Source organism: Suncus etruscus, chromosome X (assembly GCF_024139225.1).
Source record: "Suncus etruscus isolate mSunEtr1 chromosome X, mSunEtr1.pri.cur, whole genome shotgun sequence".
In the NCBI taxonomy this organism is placed as follows: domain Eukaryota; kingdom Metazoa; phylum Chordata; class Mammalia; order Eulipotyphla; family Soricidae; genus Suncus; species Suncus etruscus.
Window position 1 is genome coordinate 94222959 of NC_064868.1, and position 21685 is coordinate 94244643.

Below are 21685 nucleotides of genomic sequence, written 5' to 3' on the forward strand. Positions count from 1 at the left end.
AGAATGGCAGGACCCCAAGGCTGGAGCACTTACATGACACTCAGCTGGCAGAGGAATTGGGCTTGGGGACCAGGTCAGTGACCTGGGAGGTGGAGGAAGGGGCCATGGTGAAGCAAAGAAAGGGGTGCCAGCAGCCTCAACATCTGCTGGTGGGTTTATGGTAGGAAAGGGCACTGGGACATCCGATCACAGAGTGTGTGAAGGCAGTCTATTACTTCTAGGCCCTCAAGAGTTCTCAAGGGGGGGTAGCTTCTATTGGCTTGGGGTGGGGATGAGGATTTGGGGACCAGGTCCTGACTCCACAAAAGAACCATGTATCTGCTGGCCCTCACAGCTGCCTGATCCTGCTTTCTTGCACAGGACCATCCCCAGGCTCTTCGGTGAGCAGCAGGGGTACACCCAGGCTATCAGCAATACTAGGGGTACAGGGTCCCCACAGAGCACATCTCTCCCAACTGAATGCAAGTGAGCTGCATAACAATTCTGGGCTCCTCAAAGCCCCTGCTCTGCCTGAAAGATTATGGAACATGGGCTACCCCCCAGCAAGGGCCTGGTCACTCACTGCCTACAGGCATAATCAGTCCAAGATCCATCTGCTGCCTGATGAAGCTGCCGGAGGACTTGCTTAGGGAACTGAGTGCCTTCCACTCGGCGGGTTGCCCACCTCACCCAAGCAGACAGGATGTTTCCAAGCCAGTCAGGGCAGCAAGCATGTGGACTTTGCCTTGGGTGCCCAGCAGGCCCAGGGAGCCGGAGACACTTCCTGGAGAAGCGGCACGAGCCTGCAGCTCTGGCAGGGCACCAGGAGGGTGGCACCTAGCCCTCCCCTCAGACACCACCCACAAATGGCCAGGAAGGGGCAACACTCCTTGTGACAGCCAAGGGACATCGGAGAAGGGAACTGGTGGCCGGGCCTGGCCAGAACAGGCAGGAGTGAAGCAGGAGCCGTCACTGGCCATCAGCACCCGTTTTGGGAACTCCCAAACTTTGGATGAGCCCCTAATGGCCACACAGGAAAAGGTATCAGATGGCAGGCCTCCAGTGAGGATTTGGTCCCACTTAGGGACACTGACAGCTGAAGCCAATGGGGGATATTGGGGAGCGGTCACCAGTTCCTGGGGTGGGACAAACTGGAGGAAAACCTGCCCCATCCAGAGCCCCTCTCCTGTGCCACATGCTGCCCATGGCTGGCCGTAGGTCACTAACAAGGGCAAGTCTCTTCTGTCAGCTGGCATTAGTCAGAGGTCATCCTGCAAACCTTCACAAGGAGGTGGGGCAGAGACTGAGTGGTGGCACCCGGCCACCTTCTCTGTCCCCAACAGGATGACAAGGCCCAAGCAGGCAGTCCACAGAGTAGTCCCACTGGTTTCTTGAATCTCTCAATCACCACGAGACTGCCAGTAAGTCCTACTCCAAGCAGCTAGAAAGGGGGGCAGCCTGATGAGGAGTGTCAGGACTGGAAGCAGCACATACAAACCACATGCTCCTCTGGCTCAAAGATGGGGTCCTCTCATGGGGAAGCTGCTCCCCAGTCCCAGATTCACATACATAGCACCCCAAATACTGATAATAGAACTTTTATTAACCCCAAGACACTTAGCTGCCTCCTCACACCTTCTTGGCAGCACCGAAGTAATCTTGGGGCTTTGAACTTGAACATGCAATAAAGAAAGGGAGCTGAGCCCAAAGACAGCCCCGGACGCTGAAGTGGGCCACAAGCAGGAGCAGAGGGGAGACTTGAGTGCAGTGCAATGCAGTGCAGAGTGGCACCAAGCCTCACTCCACCTTCTTGTCTGTGGGTCCATCAACTGCTGCCTGCAGGGACAGAAACATAGAACCTGAGCTACATGGGAATACTACCTAAAGGCCCGCCCACTGCAGCCCTCAGAGGGTCTGGCTGGCACTAACACTCAGCTGAGAACCCCAGCCCCATCTGCCCAGTTCCAAAGGGCACACTTGCATCTAGAACCCTGGGGCCCAGGCCTTCCTCTTTTGTTTCCTCCCATGGGCTCTGAGGAAGCTGCCCTGAAATAGGGCTGATGGAAAAGGGGGTAATGCTGACCTGCAGCCGGGCGTGCTCTTCCAGCAGGCGGTCGTACTCCTTGGTCAGGCCCTGGGACTGCTTGCGCATGGCCAGAGCCTCATTCTCAGCTTTCTCCAGCTCTGGACAGGGGACACAGGAAAAAGAAAGTCAAACAAGATGATGGGTGTGAGTGACCAAACTCACTAAAGACTGGCACAGGCCTGAGTGTGGGAAGATGTCTGGGGGAACGTAGATCTGGCCAGAAAAGAAAGCTCTTGAAGTGGAGTGGGAGAGCTAGCCACACTGGTGGGAACCTGACCCACTCAGGCAACAGAGTGTGAGAGCCCAGGACAAGAGTGATGCCTTGGGGAAAAGAACACACAGTAATCTTTACCAGCCAAGACTCACTTTGTTTATTGGCAGCCAGCTCATCCTTTAGCTTCTTCAGGTCAGCCTTTAGATTCTGGTTCTCCTCCTGCACCTTCCCCAGGCTGTCCTTGTCATCCAACTTGCCTCCACTGACACCTATCCCCTGGCAAGAGAGCAAACAGGATGCACAGGGCAAGGGAGGTGCTAGAGTTACTCCAGGGATTCTGGGCACTTGATCCCTCAGAAGCATTCGCTTGATCCCACCCAACCCGCAGCCATTCCCAGCCATTAGTGACTCAAATGTTGTCATCGGGTAACTGCTTCCAGTCATCCCCCACTGACCAAATGCCTTTCCTTCCTTCCTTTCTTCCCTTCCTCTTTCCAGGCCATGGTATCCATAAAGGGCCTTGCCCTTCCTTCCCAGTGGGCTTCACCTCCTGACCCGCCTTCTAGGTTCAGCCCCACTAATCCCTGCCATGCCCCTAGAGTTTGGGCACAGTAGGGAGCTGGCTGTATTGAGATAGTCCAGCATGGGGGCAGCGGGAAGCAATGCCCCTTTCCACCAAGTCCCCTTTGTCCCCGTCAACTCCAGCTCTGCCAGCCAGCTGTGCGGGGGCAGGAAGGTGGCACAACACACACCTTCTTTAGCTCATCATTCTCCTCCATGTACTTCTTGGCCGCCTCGCTAGCACTCTCCGCCTGCTTCTTAAATGCTTCATTGGAGGCCAGCAGTATGGCCTGCTGGGAGATGAGTGTCACCACGCGTCGAAGCAGACTGTGGTTGTTTCCAGAGAAAAGGGTGAAGTAAGCAAAAGAAAGAGAAAAAGGGTTGGCACGCATTTGCTCTCAGTCGCTAACCCACGTCTGCCTCCAGCCCAGACCTGCCTTCCCAGACTGCCGGGATAGCCAAGTGTGAGGCTGGGCCACCTGGATCAGGCAAGACGGGAAGGTGGTGCTGGAGGGAGCTGTCTTGCCGGCCAGCTTGTAGAATGAATGCTGCTCAGAGACGGAGCCTGTGGGCCAGGCCAGGAGCTGGGTGGCTGCTGACATAGACTGCGACTAGCCACTGAATCCATGAGCCCACTTATAAGGTAAAGGCTCTGCTGTTCCCAAGCCCAGAGGGGGAAACTGAGTTCCAGCACAGTATATCCACTCCTCAAGGTCAAAAGGGTGAAATCTCTGTGACTGGACTGCCACCCCATCTCTGGGGGCCTGAGGTCCAAGCTCAGAACCTTGGCACATCTGTGAGCCCCGGGCCCTGCTCCCAGCCTCCTGAGCTGAAGAATAAGCTGCCGACTCTCCCCACCCCCTTCCCAAACACGTTCCTACAGGCAGCCGCCAGAACACGTCTGCTCGGGTACATTGCCACACAGCCATCTTGGGCTGGGGACAGAGCAAAGCTGCAAGCCCCAGACATAGAGCTTGTAGAGCGAACAGTGGTGAGCAGAGATGGTACCCAGTGGGCAGGCAAGACCCCTCTAGTTCACATCTTCACATCAAAACAGAGTGCTTGCACACCTGGAGCAGGAAAAGTAAACTCAGCTCTCCTTGATATCCCTGACAGATGCTTGTCCGGTAGATGAAGCAGCCACAGCTCCAGGCCAGATAGCCTACGCCAAGGGTTTCCTTATCAGATTTGCTACTGGACAGACTAGGGGGGACCCTCTGAGGAACTGGGGGGAAGCGAGTGGGTACACTCCCTCTCCTAGGCCTGGGCAGAGCCCTCTTAGGTGTCAGCCCAAAGGAGTGGATTTCCAGGGGCTTCCTGGTTAGGGGAGAAGCTCAGGAGCCCCTGACCATATGCGGAGAACCAGGTCGTTGGTTCCTGGCAGGAAGAGTGAGTTTCCAATGACATGTGGCCTCTAAAATTAGCAGCTGGGACCTCGTGGCCCAGGGCTCAGGTTTCCCTCTTTCAGCCCCCACTGCCCACCAGCCTGCCCCCCACTGGGCAGCGGCCCTGGAGGTGGAGGGAGCCCGTAAAACCTGCCACATGCCTGTGGCCCAACTGCCACAGGCTGGAGGAAGTCACCGAGGTTCTCCAGGCATGAGAGGCAAGTCTGAGAGCGTAAGTGCGGTGCAACACAGGGCAGGGAAAGTCACTACTCTTCCCAGCTGGAAAGGGGTGCCACCTGGTGGCTTCGGTGCCCACCGTGCTAGGAAGCAGCAGCAGCCAGCACACCAATCTAGGGGTTCTGGGGACCGTGGATTTCTACCAGTCATGCCTAGTCAGGGTCACACTCTTATCTCAGAAATGCCCACCATGCCGCAGGGGTGGCCCTGGTCTTGCTAGACCTGTTCCTGCAGCCAACTCCAAACTCTCCTCATTCTTCCTTGAGTGCTAGCTTGTTTTCTGGTTTTAGTTTTTCTTTGGCTTGGAGGGCCACACCGGACAGTGCTCAGGGGTTATTCTTGACTTTGTGTTCAGGAACCACTCCTGGCATGGGGGCCATGTGGGATGTTGGGGATCAAACCTAGGTTAACCGGCATGCAAGGCAAGCGCTCTCCCAAATGTACTATTGCTCTGGCCCTTCCCCAGGTGCTCTGGATTCCCCTGAATCTCCAACTTCCTCTATTATAATTCATCCATAGCAGCTGCCAGTGAAAGGCCAGTCAGGGCCATAAATGTCCACTGCAGGGAGCACCCCTCACTTCCAGGCAAAACATGCCTTTGGCTTTCCTAGCCCTCCAGTCATGGGAACCAGCCGGCCAGCTCTTCCCAGGGTTTCAGCAGTTCCTAAGTGACCTTTCTCCAGAATCTGACCACCTCCCCCAACTTCCAGTCCCCCACCATGACCTTTGGCTGGCATGCTAGGCCCTTCTCCCCTCACTGACACGTGGAACTGCTCTGGTCACACTAGAACTTGCTGTTCTGGACAAATCTGGCTCCTGCCTGTGCAAAGGAGAGTTCTTGCTGATGACCCTGAACCCACTACCCATCACCCCTTCACCTCCTGGGTCTGGAACCCCCTTTGAGCATCTGGCCTGTTGTACAGGGCCCTCTAAGCCCTCTGTGAGGGGGAGAGCTGATCTGGGTAGCTACATCGAGGGGGACATCACCACATCACACCCATGCTGACTGTGATGGTAGCCAAGGCACAAGGCAAACACACGTCACCAAGCCAGGGCAGAGCCCAAAGCCCTAGCCAAGTCTGCAGGGGGGCCACACAGCACCTCTCAAACCTGCAGCCATATACAACCTCACTGCTGCTCATCCTCCACATCCCAGAATGCATGTGTCTGCCCACTATCAACCCAATCAGACCCAGCTCTCAACATGGGTCCTTCTACTATGGTCTGTGTCACAGAGTCCTGACCCTGCCAAAGGCTGAGCTTCCAGGCCATTCCAAGAGATGGTGGCAGAACTGGCTGTACGGTTTCCTCCACTCCTCAGGTGCCAGGGCCTGTGGAAGTGTTCCCAGCATTCTGGCACAGGTCCCCAGGAGAGAAGCCAGGCCTTTGTGGGGTTCCTCAGGATCCAGGGCTAACCATCCGAAGGGTGCGGTGCTGAAGGCCTCCACCTTCAGGGTGTGCACACGCGTCCTTGGCAGACAACAGCCCCTGAATTCAACTTGGCTGCCGGCAGAGCAGGCTCTCTTGCTCTTCGAAAAGGTTGAGTAAACAAGAGAAGGCAGGAGAAACAGGGCCAACCACACGGAGAAGCCACAGACAGGCACGTGCTTCACCCCACCCCTGCCTCCTCCCGAGATTGAAGAGACAGAAACAAGCAGGAAGGGGAGTCCCCAAGGATCATTTATGCCACGCCCACAGGTGAGCTGGGCAACTTTGGACACCGCCCTGGACAGGCCGCTGCCCTTCACTTGCTCTGGGCAAGGGAGAAGCTGGTGCCAGAGCGCCATCTGCTGGCACTCCAAGCAGGCTCCTGGCCTGGGCCAGGCACCACTTCAGGGGCAGGAGCCCAAGAGCAATGAAGTACAAAGCTCAGCACCTCACAAGGGCCTTGAGTCTGGCACAGTCTAGTCTGTGTGCAAAGCACAAGGGGAACAACAAGGTAGAAGCCCTAGAAGCATTCCCCACAGGAGCCTAGTGCTGTGAAAATACCGAAGCAGGCAAAGAGCACTGACTTGAGACTGGGAAAGGAAGCCTCAGGCAGGCCAAGTGCAGACTGAGGGCAGGGTCAGTGCTTGGAGCCAGTCAGCTCAGCTTTCATGTCCCTGAGCTATGGAGCATCAGTGTCCAGGAAAGAGCAGACTTTGTGCAGTTGGGTCCAGCAGCCTTTAAGGGGTTTGGGGGTGACCATAACCAATGGTGCTCAAAACATACTCCTGACTGTACTCTGGAATGAGCCCTGAGGACTACGTGGTGCTGGAGATTGAAATCAGGGTGCAAGGCCTGGCCCGGCACTAACTCCAACTTCACTGTACTAACTGGTGTCTTCACTGGCCAGGGTCAGACTACGCTGCATAGACAGATGTGCCCTAGCTGCAGCGTTCAATCCTGTGCTTCAGAAGCTGTGGCAGCCTTTCTCCTGCTGAAATGTCACTCTTGCTTGGCAGCAGCATTTCCAGAAACCGCCAAGCCCTCACATAGCCAGGACTAAAGCAAAACCTGAGGAAAGCCTCAGGGTCTTAGTAGTGCTCCACACAGAAGATATGCAAGCTGAGGGCTTTCAGGGAAGTCTGTTCTCCCAGTGCTAAACCAAACCACAAACTGGGTCTCCAGACAGAGCTCAGTGGGCAGTATAGTGCACTTGCTTTGCATGTGAGGCCCTGGGTTGGATTCCTAGCACTGTTACATGTATGTTCATTTGTGTCTGCATTTAATTTTACCCATTGACGTGGTGATCTGAAATTTGCTTCAAAATTGTCCACAGCCAGAAGAAAGCTACGGGTGTGGGAGAGATGCTCATTGCTGATGCTACACTGGGGGGAGGGGGTAGTGATAATGTCTAAGCTTAAATTTTCCTTTTGCACTTTTTGGTGTCACACCTAGCATTTCTCAGAGGTTACTCCTACTCTGCACTTGGTGGTCACTCTCAGCAGTGGTCAGAGGACCATATGGGGTGCTAGGGATAGAACCTGGTTCAGTCACATGCAAGGCAAGCATCCTATCCACTACACTACTGAAGCAGGCAGGGCTCCCCATGACAAAGACTTTTTGGGAAGTAATAAAAAGTTCTTGGGACATAATAATATCAAGAAACTAAATTTGGAGCCGGAAAGATAGCATGGAGGTAAGGCATTTGCCTTGCATGAAGATCGGTGGTTCAAATCCCAGCATTCCATATGGTCCCCTGAGCCTGGCAGGAGCAATTTCTGAGCCATATTCCCTTCTTGAGATTGCCACCTCTCTTTCCCCCATTTCATCAGTCATTCGAGGATCCCGTCAACCCTACTACCTCTGCATTTATATTTTTTATTTTGACAAAGTTAGAAGCCCCTGCCAGCTCTAGCCTGCATGCCTACTACCTTTCCCATTTTCCTCTACCCAATACTCAGCCCAGACGTGAAGCCCCTAAAGGTCCAGCACAGACTACCACCAGAGTGGGGAAATGCCTACAGATCCCTGTTGTTACTCAGAGTAACGCCAACAGTTACTGTTCGTTATACACTCATGTCACAGGCACACAGGTGTGCCCCAAATATTAAGTACATAAAAACAGTGCTGTCATTCTGCTCCATGAGTGAAAGTGGGAAGGCATAAAAGGCCTGGACTCAAGGCCACTCTCAGCACCCCAGCTACCTCGGAGACGGTTCCCCCCTCAAGTCTGGCAGCAGAGTCCATGCTGGACACTGACTCACAGTAGCTTGGGCAGCACTCACCAGGAGCCCCATAGGTGCCAACTATGTGCAGAACCAAATGACAATAAGCAGAAGTGGCAATGGTTTTGCCAGCAGACTGCCCCTACTTCCTACCTCCAGGTGGCATGGAAGAAGCTTAGCACATCAGTGCGCCTGAGCCACCTATCTGCACCCATTCCTGCTTGGCCAGCTCTCAAGTTCAGACCTCAAATGAAAAACACTTTAGGACAGGCAAAGGAAACAAGGTACGCCACTCAACTGGTAGGCCAGCAAGCTGTGGTACAGGGCAGGGAAATGGGTACCCAGGAAACGGATGAGCAAGCAGCAGATGTCACAGTCCTCAAGACAGAATGCCAGGTCCCATTGATCAGAGGCCCACAAGGGCTCCATAAATCACCTGGGTCCTTTTGGTATTTCTGTTTTCATAATTCAGGAGACCTTGAGTGGCAGTGTGACAAGTTCAGTCTGGCTCTGGGCCTAAAGTTGGCCCCTTTAGTCTAGGCCACCCCAACTCAGCCCTTGAGGCTTAAGCAGCGTGCTATGTGCCTAGCCCTTGGCAGAGCCCCTGGTCTACTGGGCACAAACCCAGCTTCCTGCAGCATACCTCATAAGCTGCCGGGGCACTGAGAGGGCAGCTTTGGCTGCATGAGTGGGGGTTCCCAGTAGAGACCCAAACAGGCTGGAGAGGCAGACTCAACACAGGGAAGCAAAGGGTGAGCTGCTGTGGGGAAGAGCTAAAAGTGGGAATGGAAAATGGTGGCCCAGGGGCCGGTGAGGTGGCACTAGAGGTAAGGTGTCTGCCTTGCAAGTGCTACCCAAGGAAGGACCGCAGTTCGATCCCCCAGCGTCCCATATGGTCCCCCAAGCCAGGGTCAATTTCTGAGTGTTTAGCCAGGAGTAACCCCTAAGCGTCAAACGGGTGTGGCCGAAAAAAAAAACAAAAAACAAAAACAAAACGGGCCCAGGTCAGAGATCATGGAGCTGGCAGCCCTATGAGAGGTGCTTTCAAGAATGGATAGTTTTGGGGTAGAGAGTTTCGATGAACAGAGATAGAGGCCAGCCCGAGTGGATCAAATACAGCACACCTGGGCCCTCACAAATGGGGTAGCAGACTGATGCTGCATTTCCAGGGGAGCACACTGGTTGGTGGGCCACACCCAGCACTACACAGGAGCTGCTCCTGTCATTGGCAATAGTGTTCTGGGAACCATGAAGTGCAGGGGACAGTGGGGAGGGGGGATCCCATTTGGGACACCTTCCAGCCACAAAACAGGCACTGTGAGCCATCTCCACGTTCTGTCACATCGCTTCTCAGCCTTTTGGCTAAGATCAAATGTAGTGTCTGTTCTTATCAGTTTAATATCTGATACATTGTTTATCCGATGACAATATATTAAATGGATTTCTGGCACTAGGAAATGGAATAGGAGCTTGTTCCATCTATTCTACACATCGACCTGGTATTGCAGTACCTCCAGGAATGGTGCACTCAAAAAAAAGTCAACTGGTGGGCCAGAGAGATAGCATGGAGGTAAGGCGTTTGCCTTTCATGAAGAAGGTCATTAGTTCGAATTCCGGCATCCCATATGGTCCCCCAAGCCTGCCAGGAGTGATTTCTGAGCGTGGAGCCAGGAGTAACCCCTGAACGCTGCCGGTTGTAACACCAAAACCAAAAAAAAAGTCAACTGTCAAATACAAGAGGCTGGAGGGAATAGAATAAAGGGTAAAACCCAGAAAGGAACTGGGGCCACTGGAGTACAGGGGCTGGGGGGAGAGGGAAAAAGTTCAGGGCCCCCCACTCTTCTCCCCTGGCCAGCTCAAGAGCCACCTGTCTCCCTCAATGCCCATAGACCCTGAGGCACACAGGGTGCGGGGGAGTTCAGGGCCCTCTCACCACCTCTGGCCATCTCAAGAATGGTGCTATCCTCTAGCTCACTAGCTCCACCAAACTACCTCTGGCTTTCCTTCCCACTGAGCAAGCCTGCTCTCCTCCAATGGCATCCTCTGTGTTTCACAGGAGTCCCTCTGGGACTGCAGGTGATCACAGCTGCACAGCAACCACCTCAGAGATCAGCTCCAACTAGTCCTCCCTTCCCTCACATCCAACAGTGGGGTTGCCTATACTTTCCTAGACTGGAGCCACTCCAGTGGTCTGCCCTTAGATTCTCTCTTTTTTTTTTGGGCCACACCCGGCGGTGTTCAGGGCTTACACCTGGCTGTCTGCTCAGAAATAGCTCCTGGCAGGCACGAGGGACCATATGGGATATCGGGATTCGAACCAACCACCTTTGGTCCTGGATCAGCTGCTTGCAAGGCAAACACCGCTGTGCTATCGCTCCGGGCCCTTAGATTCTCTTTTCTTTCTACCCCACTCCAACTCACAAGCTCACAGCCTTGCTCAATACCACCCCAACTTTGACCATGTGCAGAGTTGCCCAAAACATCCAGCACTCTACCACACTAAGCAAGAGGACAAATTCTGGGGCCAGCACTCAAGAATTCTTCACCCCATTTCCTTCCTGCTACTCAGCCCACCCACCCCAAGTTTATTCAGGTCCTAGAGGAGGCTCAGGGATAGAGCTAGAGCCTACCAGTGAGACATACACAAGCATAAAGAGACAGGGAGGTGGAAAGGGGGCCTGAACACTTCAGACATGGTCTGGGGGGCCCAAAGAACTAAGAGCAACTGAAGTGGTGAGCTGGGGCCTGGAACAGGTTTTAGACAATCAGGAGCTGACTCAGTGGTCACCGGTAGGGGAATCAGTGTTCACCGGTAGGGGAATCAGCAGCTAGCCCTGACAATACCAGAGATAGGCCACTTATCCCACATGCTGTGGCTGGAGCAGGGCCTGATCATATGTGCCAGGCTTCCAAACTCTCAGACTCAAGCTTTGGCGCTGGGGATCTGAAAAAAAAATCTCTGAACCTGCAAGGCTAGATGAATCCAAATGAACATATGCCTGGCTCACAGAATGTCAGTAGGAGATACTGGTGGGCAGCCAAAGTGTATGTCACTGTAGTTGATGGCATTTTGGAGAATTTGCAATTTTTAGTCAAAGCTCCATCTTCCGTCCTCAACTACGTGCTCCCAGGCAACTTCAGCCTGATTCCTCAGTCACTCAGAAGGACTGAGAATAGAGGAGTGCAGCCAAGAGTGCCAAGGACAACACTCACAAGAACACGAGTGCAGAGTTGAGCTCCCAGATGCCCCCACACCTTCCCAATGAGAGCCCGGGAACAAGCAGTCAGCAAAGATAGCTAGGCGCCAGGTACAGGAAAGCAGCTTTGGCACAGTTCACACCAACATAAAGGCTTGACTAGAGGCCAGGGAGACCTAGACACTTGGATCCTGTGCCCTTTAGGTCCCTAACTCTAGGGCTGCTCCCAGTTGATACAGGCACTAGAGCCATCAAGTTCACTGAGTCCTGAGCTGGCACCAGCGTCAGAATCACAGGAAAGGCATGCGGCAGCCAGAGTGGCCCGCCCAGTCCTCCCACTGGGCCCTTCTGGTCAGCTTTTCCAAAGCCATGCCTCTATGCTGCCCTCCTGACTTCACATTTAAGCCATACACCCCACCAGGGCACCCTGGGCACCCCTCAGGGGGAATGGCAAAGGCAAGTTAGCTGCTTGTTCCCCCCAAATGCTGTCTTCTTTGAAAAATATACCTGGAGGGGTCACACTCAGGAGAAACTAGAGAGATATGAATGAGTCATTTGGAAAAATTGCTAAATGTACTAGTGAATACAAAAGGCAAGTTAGAGCAGAAATTAGAAAAAGAAACAAACCCCAACCTTATGCATGGCACAGAAAAAGCTGGAAAGACCCAACTCACCTGCAGCGGGGCATGGAAGGGTCAGGGCTCACTCCCGCCCACCTTTCTATTATTTACAGTGGGGGCTTGGCTGACTTTACAGAGAGTAGCTCTAAGTCCTGTCATCAGCACAAAATGAAGTGTTTTTTCGGGGTTTCTTGCAAACCCAAGTGGCTCAGGTGGGTACCAAGTTCTCACGCTGCCACCACCACCACCAGGCATGAACTAGAGCCAACCCTGGCTCAAATCCCAGGCACTATCTCTGAACCCAGGGTTCTCCTGAGCACAGAAGCAGAACTAGCAGAAATCTGGTATCAGATCTCAAGCACAGCACAGAAAAGGCTGGAAGGATCCAACTGTCACCTGTAGTGGGGCCCAGGAAAGGATCGGGACTCACTCCTGCCCACCTTTCTTTTTTTTCTTTCTTTTTTTTTTTAGTTTTTGGGCCACACCCGGCGGTGCTCAGGGGTGACTCCTGGCTGTCTGCTCAGAAATGGCTCCTGGCAGGCACAGGGGACCATATGGGACACCTGGATTCAAACCAACCACCTTTTGTCCTGGATCAGCTGCTTGCAAGGCAAATGCCGCTGTGCTATCTCTCCAGGCCCCTGCCCACCTTTCTTTTTTTTTTTTTTTTTTTTTTTTGGTTTTTGGGCCATACCCGGCGGTGCTCAGGGGTTCCTGGCTGTCTGCTCAGAAATAGCTCCTGCCAGGCACGGGGGACCATATAGAACACCGGGATTTGAACCAACCACCTTTGGTACTGGATCGGCTGCTTGCAAGGCAAACACCGCTGTGCTATCTCTCCAGGCCCCTGCCCACCTTTCTTTTTTTTTTTTTTTTGGTTTTTGGGCCATACCCGGCGGTGCTCAGGGGTTCCTGGCTGTCTGCTCAGAAATAGCTCCTGGCAGGCACGGGGGACCATATGGAACACCGGGATTTGAACCAACCACCTTTGGTACTGGATCGGCTGCTTGCAAGGCAAACGCCATTGTGCTATCTCTCCGGGCCCTCCTGCCCACCTTTCTGCTACTTGCAGTGAGGAATTACTTGCAGTGGGATTCGAGCTAGGGTCAACAGAATACAAGGCAAGTGTCTCAAGCTCTGTACAGTTTCCTAATACTAGCTTACTTTTCCAGGACAATAGCCTGATCATGTGTTGGTGGAGTAAATTTGCATATTTGTGGAGTTCAGACCAGTGAGTAGGACCCCCACAAAACCAGCAAAGGGATAAGGGCTTTCTTGTTCTTGCACAAAGGCTGGCACGTAGCAGTAGTGGCGGTTCGAGGCCCAGAAGAAAGGACTTGTGAAAGAACCAGACTGCCTCCCCCTTGTGTAGGGATGGACTGCCTAGAGGATAGAACAAGGCTCTGACCACAGAGTTCATGGGGCACACCTGCTGAAGAAAATGGGCTCAGGTGGACAGCAAGCCCCCCAGCAGCTTTGGTCCTGGCAGAAAGACTCTGGAGAAAGATCCCACCCAAGCAGTGTGTGCAGGGTGTAAGTTGGAAGCTCAGGGTCCGAGATCCTGGAGCAGCTCCAGGGGATCAGGACAACACTGACCCATTTTCAATGGAAAAAGCAAGAGAACAAAAGGAGCAGGGTACAGGGCAGAGCAAACTGGAAGCTCACTTATAATGGTCAAAAATCGACAAGCCTACACACCAGGAGCAGGGCGTTGGTGACAGCCACAATGGTCCCCTCACATGACAGAACACTACGTGACTATTATGAGGAACTAGCGAGATCTGAGTGAGTCATTTGGAAAAATTGTGAAGATGCACTAGTGGGTACAAAAGGCAAGTCAGAGCAGAGCAGAAATTAGAAAAAGAAACAAACAAACCCCAATCTCAAGCACATCACAGAAAAGGCTGGAAGGACCCAAACTGTCACCTGTAGTGGGGCCCAGGGAAAGATTGAGGCTCACTCCTGCCCACCTTTCTGTTGCTAGCAGTGAGGACTTAGCTGACTTCACAGCAAGTAGCTCTAACTCATATCATCAGCATCACAAAACTAAGCACTTTGACAGTGTTTCCTGCAAGCCCATGTGGCTCTGGTGGGTAGTTCTTACACTGCCACAAAGGAGAAGTGCCTCACAGCTATGAAGCAGGAGCAGGAGTTAACCCAAGACTAGGAATATCTATCCTGGAAAGGTTAGCAATGAGCAGCTCAGCCCAGGGCATGGCTCCCTCTGTTGAAGTCCACACAGCCAAGCTTTCCTCGCTGGTTGTCTCTAGTCCTTATGCCTCACTACCTGCAGCCCACAGCAGGCCTTTCTTCACCTGCCCTTCCCAATAATCATACCACAAGTTCTCATTTTGTTTGTAGAGTCCCTGAACCCACCAGAACTCTAGGACATGACACTAATTCCCCTAGAGTTTGAAGTCAGTTTTAAGTGCAGAGGCATGGTGACCCAGTGTGTCACGATGAAGCTCCACCTGCCACTCTCCAGATGAGACACAACCATCATAGTCCCCATGCATCTGGTGAGTTTTCTGACTCGGAACCCAGACACATGGTCAATGCACTTCTAGTAAAAGTTGTTCAAGTGACAAGACCATGAGTTCAGTTGAGAATCGATAATTCCCTGACTTCTGAGCACTCTCCTGGAAAACCTCTTCATTCCTTCAGCCATTGGCAGTCAGCACACCCTGTGAAAGCCCTGAGAGCAGAAAGGCACCCTTTGGCCCTGGAGTGAAGGCATTAGTCTTGTTGAACACCTTTCTCAGGCCACCAAGCAGAGCACTCTACATACACTCCAGCCAGGCTTAGGGACAGTGGAGTTTCAGCCCTCTGAACTGTTTCTTCTCAAAGGAATAATAAACTTCCCCTAAATTCCCCTCCTGAGAACTCTTAGCCTGGGTCCCTTCTCAGCCCTTAGCCCTTTCACTCACAAAGATAGCAGCAACGAAAAGCCAGCAATGTAGAGATTCCTTTGAGCACGGAAGAGCTTCATATGAAAGTGCTCCACGGCCCCAGGGTTGTTCTGGAGGTTCACCTTCTCGGTCACATCGTCATACTTGCGAATCTCACGGAAAGCATCTGTAGGCAAAGACATAGGTGCTGAGCTCCCATTTGGTGCACCTTATCCACAGTTCTTCTGGCCTGTTCAACCCAATGAGGGTCTCTCCAGGGCATAAGGCTGCCTCCCCTATCTATTCTGTGGCACCCAAGTTGGGTCGGCCCCATTACCTCACTTGCAGAGCAGGATAGCTCTATGTGGCAAAACTTGCTAAGGGAGCACAACTGCCCAACAGTCAAGATCCAGGGGACACTTACTTAAGCTCCAATAGTACCCAGCCCAAGCTTTGGTACCAGGTTGATCTCAATTCCAAAAACATGCTGTGTACAACAAAGGCTCATGCATACAGGAAACATGGCAAGAGTCCCATAGCATCACTGTCCCCCTTAGCTCATGCAAGCACTCTCAGTCCCTCATTAACTTATGACTATGCTTATGACTATTAATCTCCCTGAAACGAGACCCCTAGCTGCACAGAGTAGGAAGCTGGCCCACAGTACTAGGCTGAGCACAGTTCTGGAAACTGAGGGATACAGATGACCATTGAGTTGAGAGCCATCACAGGATGGTCTAGAACTCAGCACTGGAAACAGCCCATGTCTTCTCCCGAGACAGCTATGCTACTGGGCAGGTCATGCAGAGCTCATGGAGGTTTTCAGTCTCTCCAAGAGTGGACAGAGAGGTGGGAGGCTATCTGGTTCTATACTTTGCTCTTTATCCTGGTGTCTCTGGGTTTGTCTGTGTCCCCTGGAGAGCACATTCTGACAAAGTTACAAGCCACCACCCTGGTTTCAAGAGTCAAACTAAGATAAAGGAAACTGAAAACTCTTGCGGGTCACAGAGATAGCACAGTGGGTAGGATGTTGGCCTTGCACGTGAGTGATCCCAGCTCCATCCCTTACATCCCATATTGTTTCCCGAGCACTGTCAAGAGTGATTCCTGGGGGCCGGAGAGATAGCATGGAGGTAAGGCATTTGCCTTTCATGCAGGAGGTCATCGGTTCAAATCCCAGTGCCCCATATGGTCCCTCGTGCCTGCCAGGAGCAATTTCTGAGCCTGGAGCCAAGAATAACCCCTGAGCACTGCCGGGTGTGACCCAAAAACCACACACACAAAAAAAGAGTGATTCCTGGCTGCAGAACCAGGAGTAAGCCCTTAGCAAGGCTGGGTTTGGACCTCCCCGCAAAAAAAAAAAAAACCACTGAAAACTCTTGTAATCTTGGGGCCCGAGTCAGAGTACAGTGAGTAGGGTGCTTGCCTTGCACACAACTGTCCCAGGCTTGATCCCTGGCACACCAAATAGTCTACCAAGCCTTCCAGTTCAGATCCTTGAGTATAGAGCCAGGAGTAAGCCCTGAGCACTGCCAGGTGTGGCCCAAAAACCAAAAGTAAGAAATGAATAAGTAAACCATAGCATGCTATGTGAACCAAACCCAATACAAAATAGCAAGGAACAAGCAAGAGTGTTGGCTTAGCTGGCTTGAACGAATGCCACAGATTTAATCCCTGGCACCCAGGGTTCTATAAGCACCACCAGGAGTGACTCCCAAACACAAGCAGGTAGCTCCTGAGCACCAGTAATGGTGGTATGCACACAAGCACACACACGCGTGCAAGCACACACTACACACACACACACACACGTACACACACACACAGAAAAAAAAGAACAAACATAGACCACATTTTAATGCCCTCACCGAGCACTATTAATATTAAGGGTTGAATCTGGGAAGCATGGATTATGGAAAACTCTTTTCTTTTCTTTTTTTTTTTTTGGTTTTTGGGTCACACCCGGCAGTGCTCAGGGGTTACTCCTGGCTGTCTGCTCAGAAATAGCTCCTGGCAGGCACGGGGAACCATATGGGACACTGGGATTCGAACCAACCACCTTTGGTCCTGGATCGGCTGCTTGCAAGGCAAACGCCCCTGTGCTATCTCTCTGGGCCCCGGAAAACTCTTTCTAGACAGAATTTCTGATGTTAAAATGATGCATTATGGGGCCAGAGAGATAGCATGGAGGTAGGGCGTTTGTCTTGCATGCAGAAGAACAGTGGTTCGAATCCTGGTATCCCATATGATCCCCCAAGCCTGCCAGGAGTGATTTCTAAACTTAGAGCCAGGAGTAATCCCTGAGCACTGCCAGGTGTGACCCCCCCAAAAAAAAATAAATAAAATGATGCATTATTTGGGAGATTAAAGACACTAAGAGGTGAAATAGTAGAGGGATTAAGGCATCTGCCTTATATCAGATCTACCCAGGTTTGATCCCTGGCCCTGCACAATCATGAGCACAGCCAGGGGTCATTCCTGAAATAGAACCACAGCAATAGCATTGCTGGGTGTGGCCCAAACCATACCCCAAAATAAAAGTTAAAATGACACAAAATAAAAACATCTGCTTTTCCATGGTGCCTGCATCCAGAAAGCCCATCCACCCAGAACCAGTTTGCTTCACAGCTGAAAGCAGACTGAGAAAGGGGCTGCTAAATTCCTCCCAATCCTTGGAGCATCCCAGCCACATAGCAGCATACTGGCCTCTGCAGGTCAGGCCCCTGGCCCAGAGCAGTGGAGTCCAGCCCTACCCAGAGCAGGCATAGGTTGCACAGGCTGTTTTGAACAATTTCTTTTCATTTTTGTGCCAGACTCAGTTCTGCTCAGGGCTTATTCCTGGTAAGCTTGAGAGACCATATGGAAATCCAGGGATTGAACCCAAGTTGGCCACATGCCAATCCCCGGCATTCCATATGGTCCCCAAGTACCATCATAAATGACCCCTGAGTGCAGAATCCCTAAGCATCACTGGCTGTGGCCCAAAAAAAACAAACAAAAAATTCATCATTTTAACATGGGTCCAGGGACACAGCACATCAGCAAGGGTGCTTGTCTTGGAGGTGACCCAGTTTTCATCCCTGGCATTCCAAATGGTACCCCAATCACCACTAGGAGTAATTCCTAAGTCCAGAGACAAAAGTAAACCCTGAGCATCACCTGGTATGGTCTCCCCTATTCACAGAAATAGTCGCCTAAAAATGAAACGAAGGAGCCAGAGAGATAGCACAGAGGTAAGGCATTTGCCTTGCATGAGGCCAACCCAGGACAGACCTGGTTGGATTCCTGGCATCCCATATGGTCCCCTGAGTGTTCCAGGAGCGATTTCTGAGCAGAGCCAGGAGTAATCCCTGAGCATTGTTAGGTGTGCCCCCCTCAAAATCAATTAATAAACTGTTTTAAAAAATAAAAATAAAATGAAGCTATAATAAATGTAGTATCCAATACTAAAAAATCATTATTAAACTATATTTGATGCAATGAAATCTTTTGTTTTTGTTGTTGTTGTCGTCGCTTTACTATTGCAGGGGATGGGCATTTGGGCCATATTAGGTGGTGTCCACCTAATATATTCCTGACTCAGGAGTGACCCTTGGTTATGCTTGGGGACTATATGTAGCCCTGAAGTTGGCCACATAGCCACATGCACAGCAAAACACCTCGCCCATCTCTCTGGCCCCTGGTTTTTGTTTATTTGGGAGCCATACCCGGCAGTGCTCAGGGGTTATTTCTGGCTCTACGCTAAGAAATTTCTCCTGGCAGGCTCGGGGGACCAAATGGGATGCTGGAGATAAAATCTGGACCTGTCCCAGTAGGCTACATGCAAGGCAAACGCCCTACACCTACCCGCTCCTACCCTCTGTGCTATCGCTCTGGTCCCCTGGTCCCTGGTTTTGTACTTGATTTTAATAGGTTCTGCTTCTTACCAGGAAGGTAGGAGCAGTCAGTCATCAGAGTGGGGTGTCTCTTCGTGATTTCCAAACTATCCTCAGACCCTAAAATAGGATCTCTGCCAACTACTGGATTCTGCAAAGAGTATCCTAGCACACCAAAAGAAACCCCCAGATGGGTCTTTTCCTGCCCTCAGACCATGCCCAAAAGCAAAATCTTGCAAGTTCAGTTCCAAACCTCCATTAGCATGTTGCCTACCCAATCTGGGCTCAGAGGAAGCTCAGGAGAAAGCCCAGATTGGTGAGACCTGCCCCTTGGGGCCTTGCCAAGTATATTGAGAAATGCCATGTCTGGGCAGCTGACATCTACCTGGTGTGGCCTTCAAGGGACAGGCCCAATCTGGTCTGTTTGGAGAAAAGTTTTGTTTGAACAGATCCCTTCTAGCCTGTGGCATCAAAAGGAGAGAAGCCTAATGCTGCAGCTAGCAGGTCCTAGAACTCAGCAGCAAGCTGGAAACCTATTTACTGAGGACTCCTACGAGTCCTGCTCAAGCAGGAGACACAGTGTCCACTTACCAGTTATAAAAACACACTCCAGCTCTATCAATTCCTCTGTTCTCCAATCACCCACCAAGTAACAAAGATCTGCCTTTCATCAGAGCACCACCTGGCCCCTGGGCGCTCCCTAGATGGCTGGAAATGGATTCTCTTTCAAGCCCTTGCTGGTATAAACCTGAGTGTGAGGTTTCCAAACTTTGGGGCTGGAAAGACCCACCCACAAAAGCTGATCCAGAAGTAAATTTCTGGATTTTACCCCCCAAAATGTTTTCAGACCTCATGATACAAACCAACACAAGTCATTGTGGCTTCCTGCCTAGGGAGGCTTTTGCTTTAGCTCGTTCCTTGATGTGTGGTTTGAGGCAGACAGGGAAAAGAGTGATGCAGTCAAGGGACTCAAGGGAAGCAGTGTCTCAGTCTCATTTCTCTTTATCTCAGTCCCAAATGACCTGAGGAGAGGCCCCCAAAACACTAACGGTGTTCCATTAAAGCCGCTAGGCAAAGGAGAAACCCTGCCAGCTGAGTCAGCAACCCCCTCTTGTGGGTGAAGACTGCCTTCTCCTCAAGACAGATGATGTTGGTCCCAGGCTTTGCAAAAGAACCAGAGCAAAGGATGAGGCCCTCAGCCACAGGCCACTCACCAATAACCAGCAGGACAAGGATAACAATGAGAACCACAAAAAAGGTATTGCCATAGGTCACAACCAGCTCCACCAGGCGGGACTTGAAGATCTTCTGCCACCTACCAAAGGAAAATAAATGGACAGGGCTGAGAGAAAGAACCCGAGTCCTCTAACAGCGATCCAGTTTGTACTCTTGACAGTTTAATAGCCTGTATCCACTCAGTCTCAGCTGCCTGCAATCTTTAATATGATGTCTGTTCAGGAGCAATTTAGAAAAAAGTACATGTCCAAGTACAGAAATTTCTAGACAACCAGCTTTATCTGGTTCCTCAGAAGAAAATCTTGCTTCTCCTCTCATTCCCCTAGATAGGCAAAATGTTTTCCTCACATATATTGTTCAAATTGTTCATGTGACTAATTTGGGTTCATGTAAGCCCCCAGCACGCTGGGTATTTATGAAACAGGTCCAAGCTACCCTTCACTGCCTCCAAATATTTTCCCAGCTGGCAAAGAAAAACCTGCAGATATGGTTGATGCAATCACCATAAGCCATCCTAAATCTCAAGGAAGAATATTCCTGACTATAGGAGTCAGAGGCACAAAGTCCAACTGCAGTATTTGCTGTCAGCAAGTGGTTAGCATCAAGGTTTTTGGGTTGTTTTTTTTTTTGGTTTTTTTGGGGGGTCACACCTGTTGGCGCTCAGGGGTTCCACCTGGCTCAGTGCTCAGAAATTGCTCCTGGCAGGCTTGGGAGACATACGGGATGCCAGGGATAGAACCCAGGTCGTTTGCATACAAGGCAACGCCCTACCACTGTGCTATCACTCTGGATCCCCGACAAGGATTTGAATGTGCATTTCGTGGGACCGAAACTTTCTTCTTTCACTGCCCCATTTCTACTCATCACCACTGGGGGGAGGCCTCCTCCGGAGGGCCACAGCCAGGGCTAGAACTTTCTTACCTGCGAGGACAGCCCGGGAGCTTCCTGGCTGCCTTCAATCAGAGCAGCAGGCCGGAGGATCAAGTATCGTTAACGATCCCTGCGGGCTCCAGGGCGCCCGGCCTCGCTGCCCAGACCCAGTGGCGCTCGGAGGCGGCGGCTACGCAATGAGGGCTGGCAGGCTCAAGAGGCCAGAGGTCACGGGGTGGGCGTCCCAACCCGGCAGCACCCTTCACCCTCCCTGCCCGGCCTACCTTTTGGGGGAGATGAAGGGGATGCAGAGCAGCAGAACAACGAAGACTTCGGCGTAGAGGAAGGTGGCCACGGCGGTCCACTGCAGACTCATGTTGGCTGCTAGGTCTCCTGCGGGCCCAAGCGGCTCAGGGGCACGCACCTCACTACCGCAGCCCCCTCCCTGAGGGCCCACAACAGCCGCCCCAGGGAGCCCCTCCAACACAGGCCCTAGGCCTCGGGTGTCCACACTGACTGAGAGGAAGTTCTGACAAGCGGCACCCCACCCCGCCAAGGAGCTCGAGGCCGGCACCCCTCCCAGGATCCCTCGAGCCCAAAGGCTCCGCAAAGGCTTTCGTGACCCGCGCCCCGGTCGCCCCCACGCCTCCTCTCCGCCAGGCCCAGCTCCCAACCCCCGAGCGTCAGTTTGCGCGGCCGCCGCGGTCCCTCACGGCCCCGGGTCGACAGCCCGGCCGCTTACCTACTTTCCTCACTGAGCGAGAAACTCTCCCACCACAACTCTAGCCACGCCCCTTCTCCGGCCGGAACAGGAAGCACTGGGACTCTCCGCCCCCGGATGCTCGCTCTCAGCCCCTCAGGCTCGGGCACTTGCTCTGGGAACTCAT

At 52.3% G+C, this 21685-nt stretch overlaps 1 protein-coding gene and 1 non-coding gene across 2 annotated transcripts; one reads left to right on the forward strand and one right to left on the reverse strand.

The window, feature by feature from the left end:
• Positions 1–1561: 1561 nt before the first annotated feature.
• BCAP31 (B cell receptor associated protein 31) lies at positions 1562–21658 on the reverse strand. Its single transcript, XM_049767526.1, has 8 exons — positions 21541–21658; positions 21083–21191; positions 19907–20007; positions 14857–15004; positions 3032–3167; positions 2432–2555; positions 2063–2163; positions 1562–1815 (listed from the first exon to the last, which is right to left on the reverse strand). Exons 2-8 carry the CDS (start codon positions 21172–21174, stop codon positions 1777–1779), a joined length of 741 nt encoding a protein of 246 aa, XP_049623483.1. The 5' UTR covers positions 21175–21191; positions 21541–21658; the 3' UTR covers positions 1562–1776.
• Positions 9455–9645, forward strand: LOC126000018 (U2 spliceosomal RNA). The gene has a single exon (XR_007492422.1). It is a non-coding gene; the product is annotated as a U2 spliceosomal RNA (small nuclear RNA).
• Positions 21659–21685: the final 27 nt, after the last annotated feature.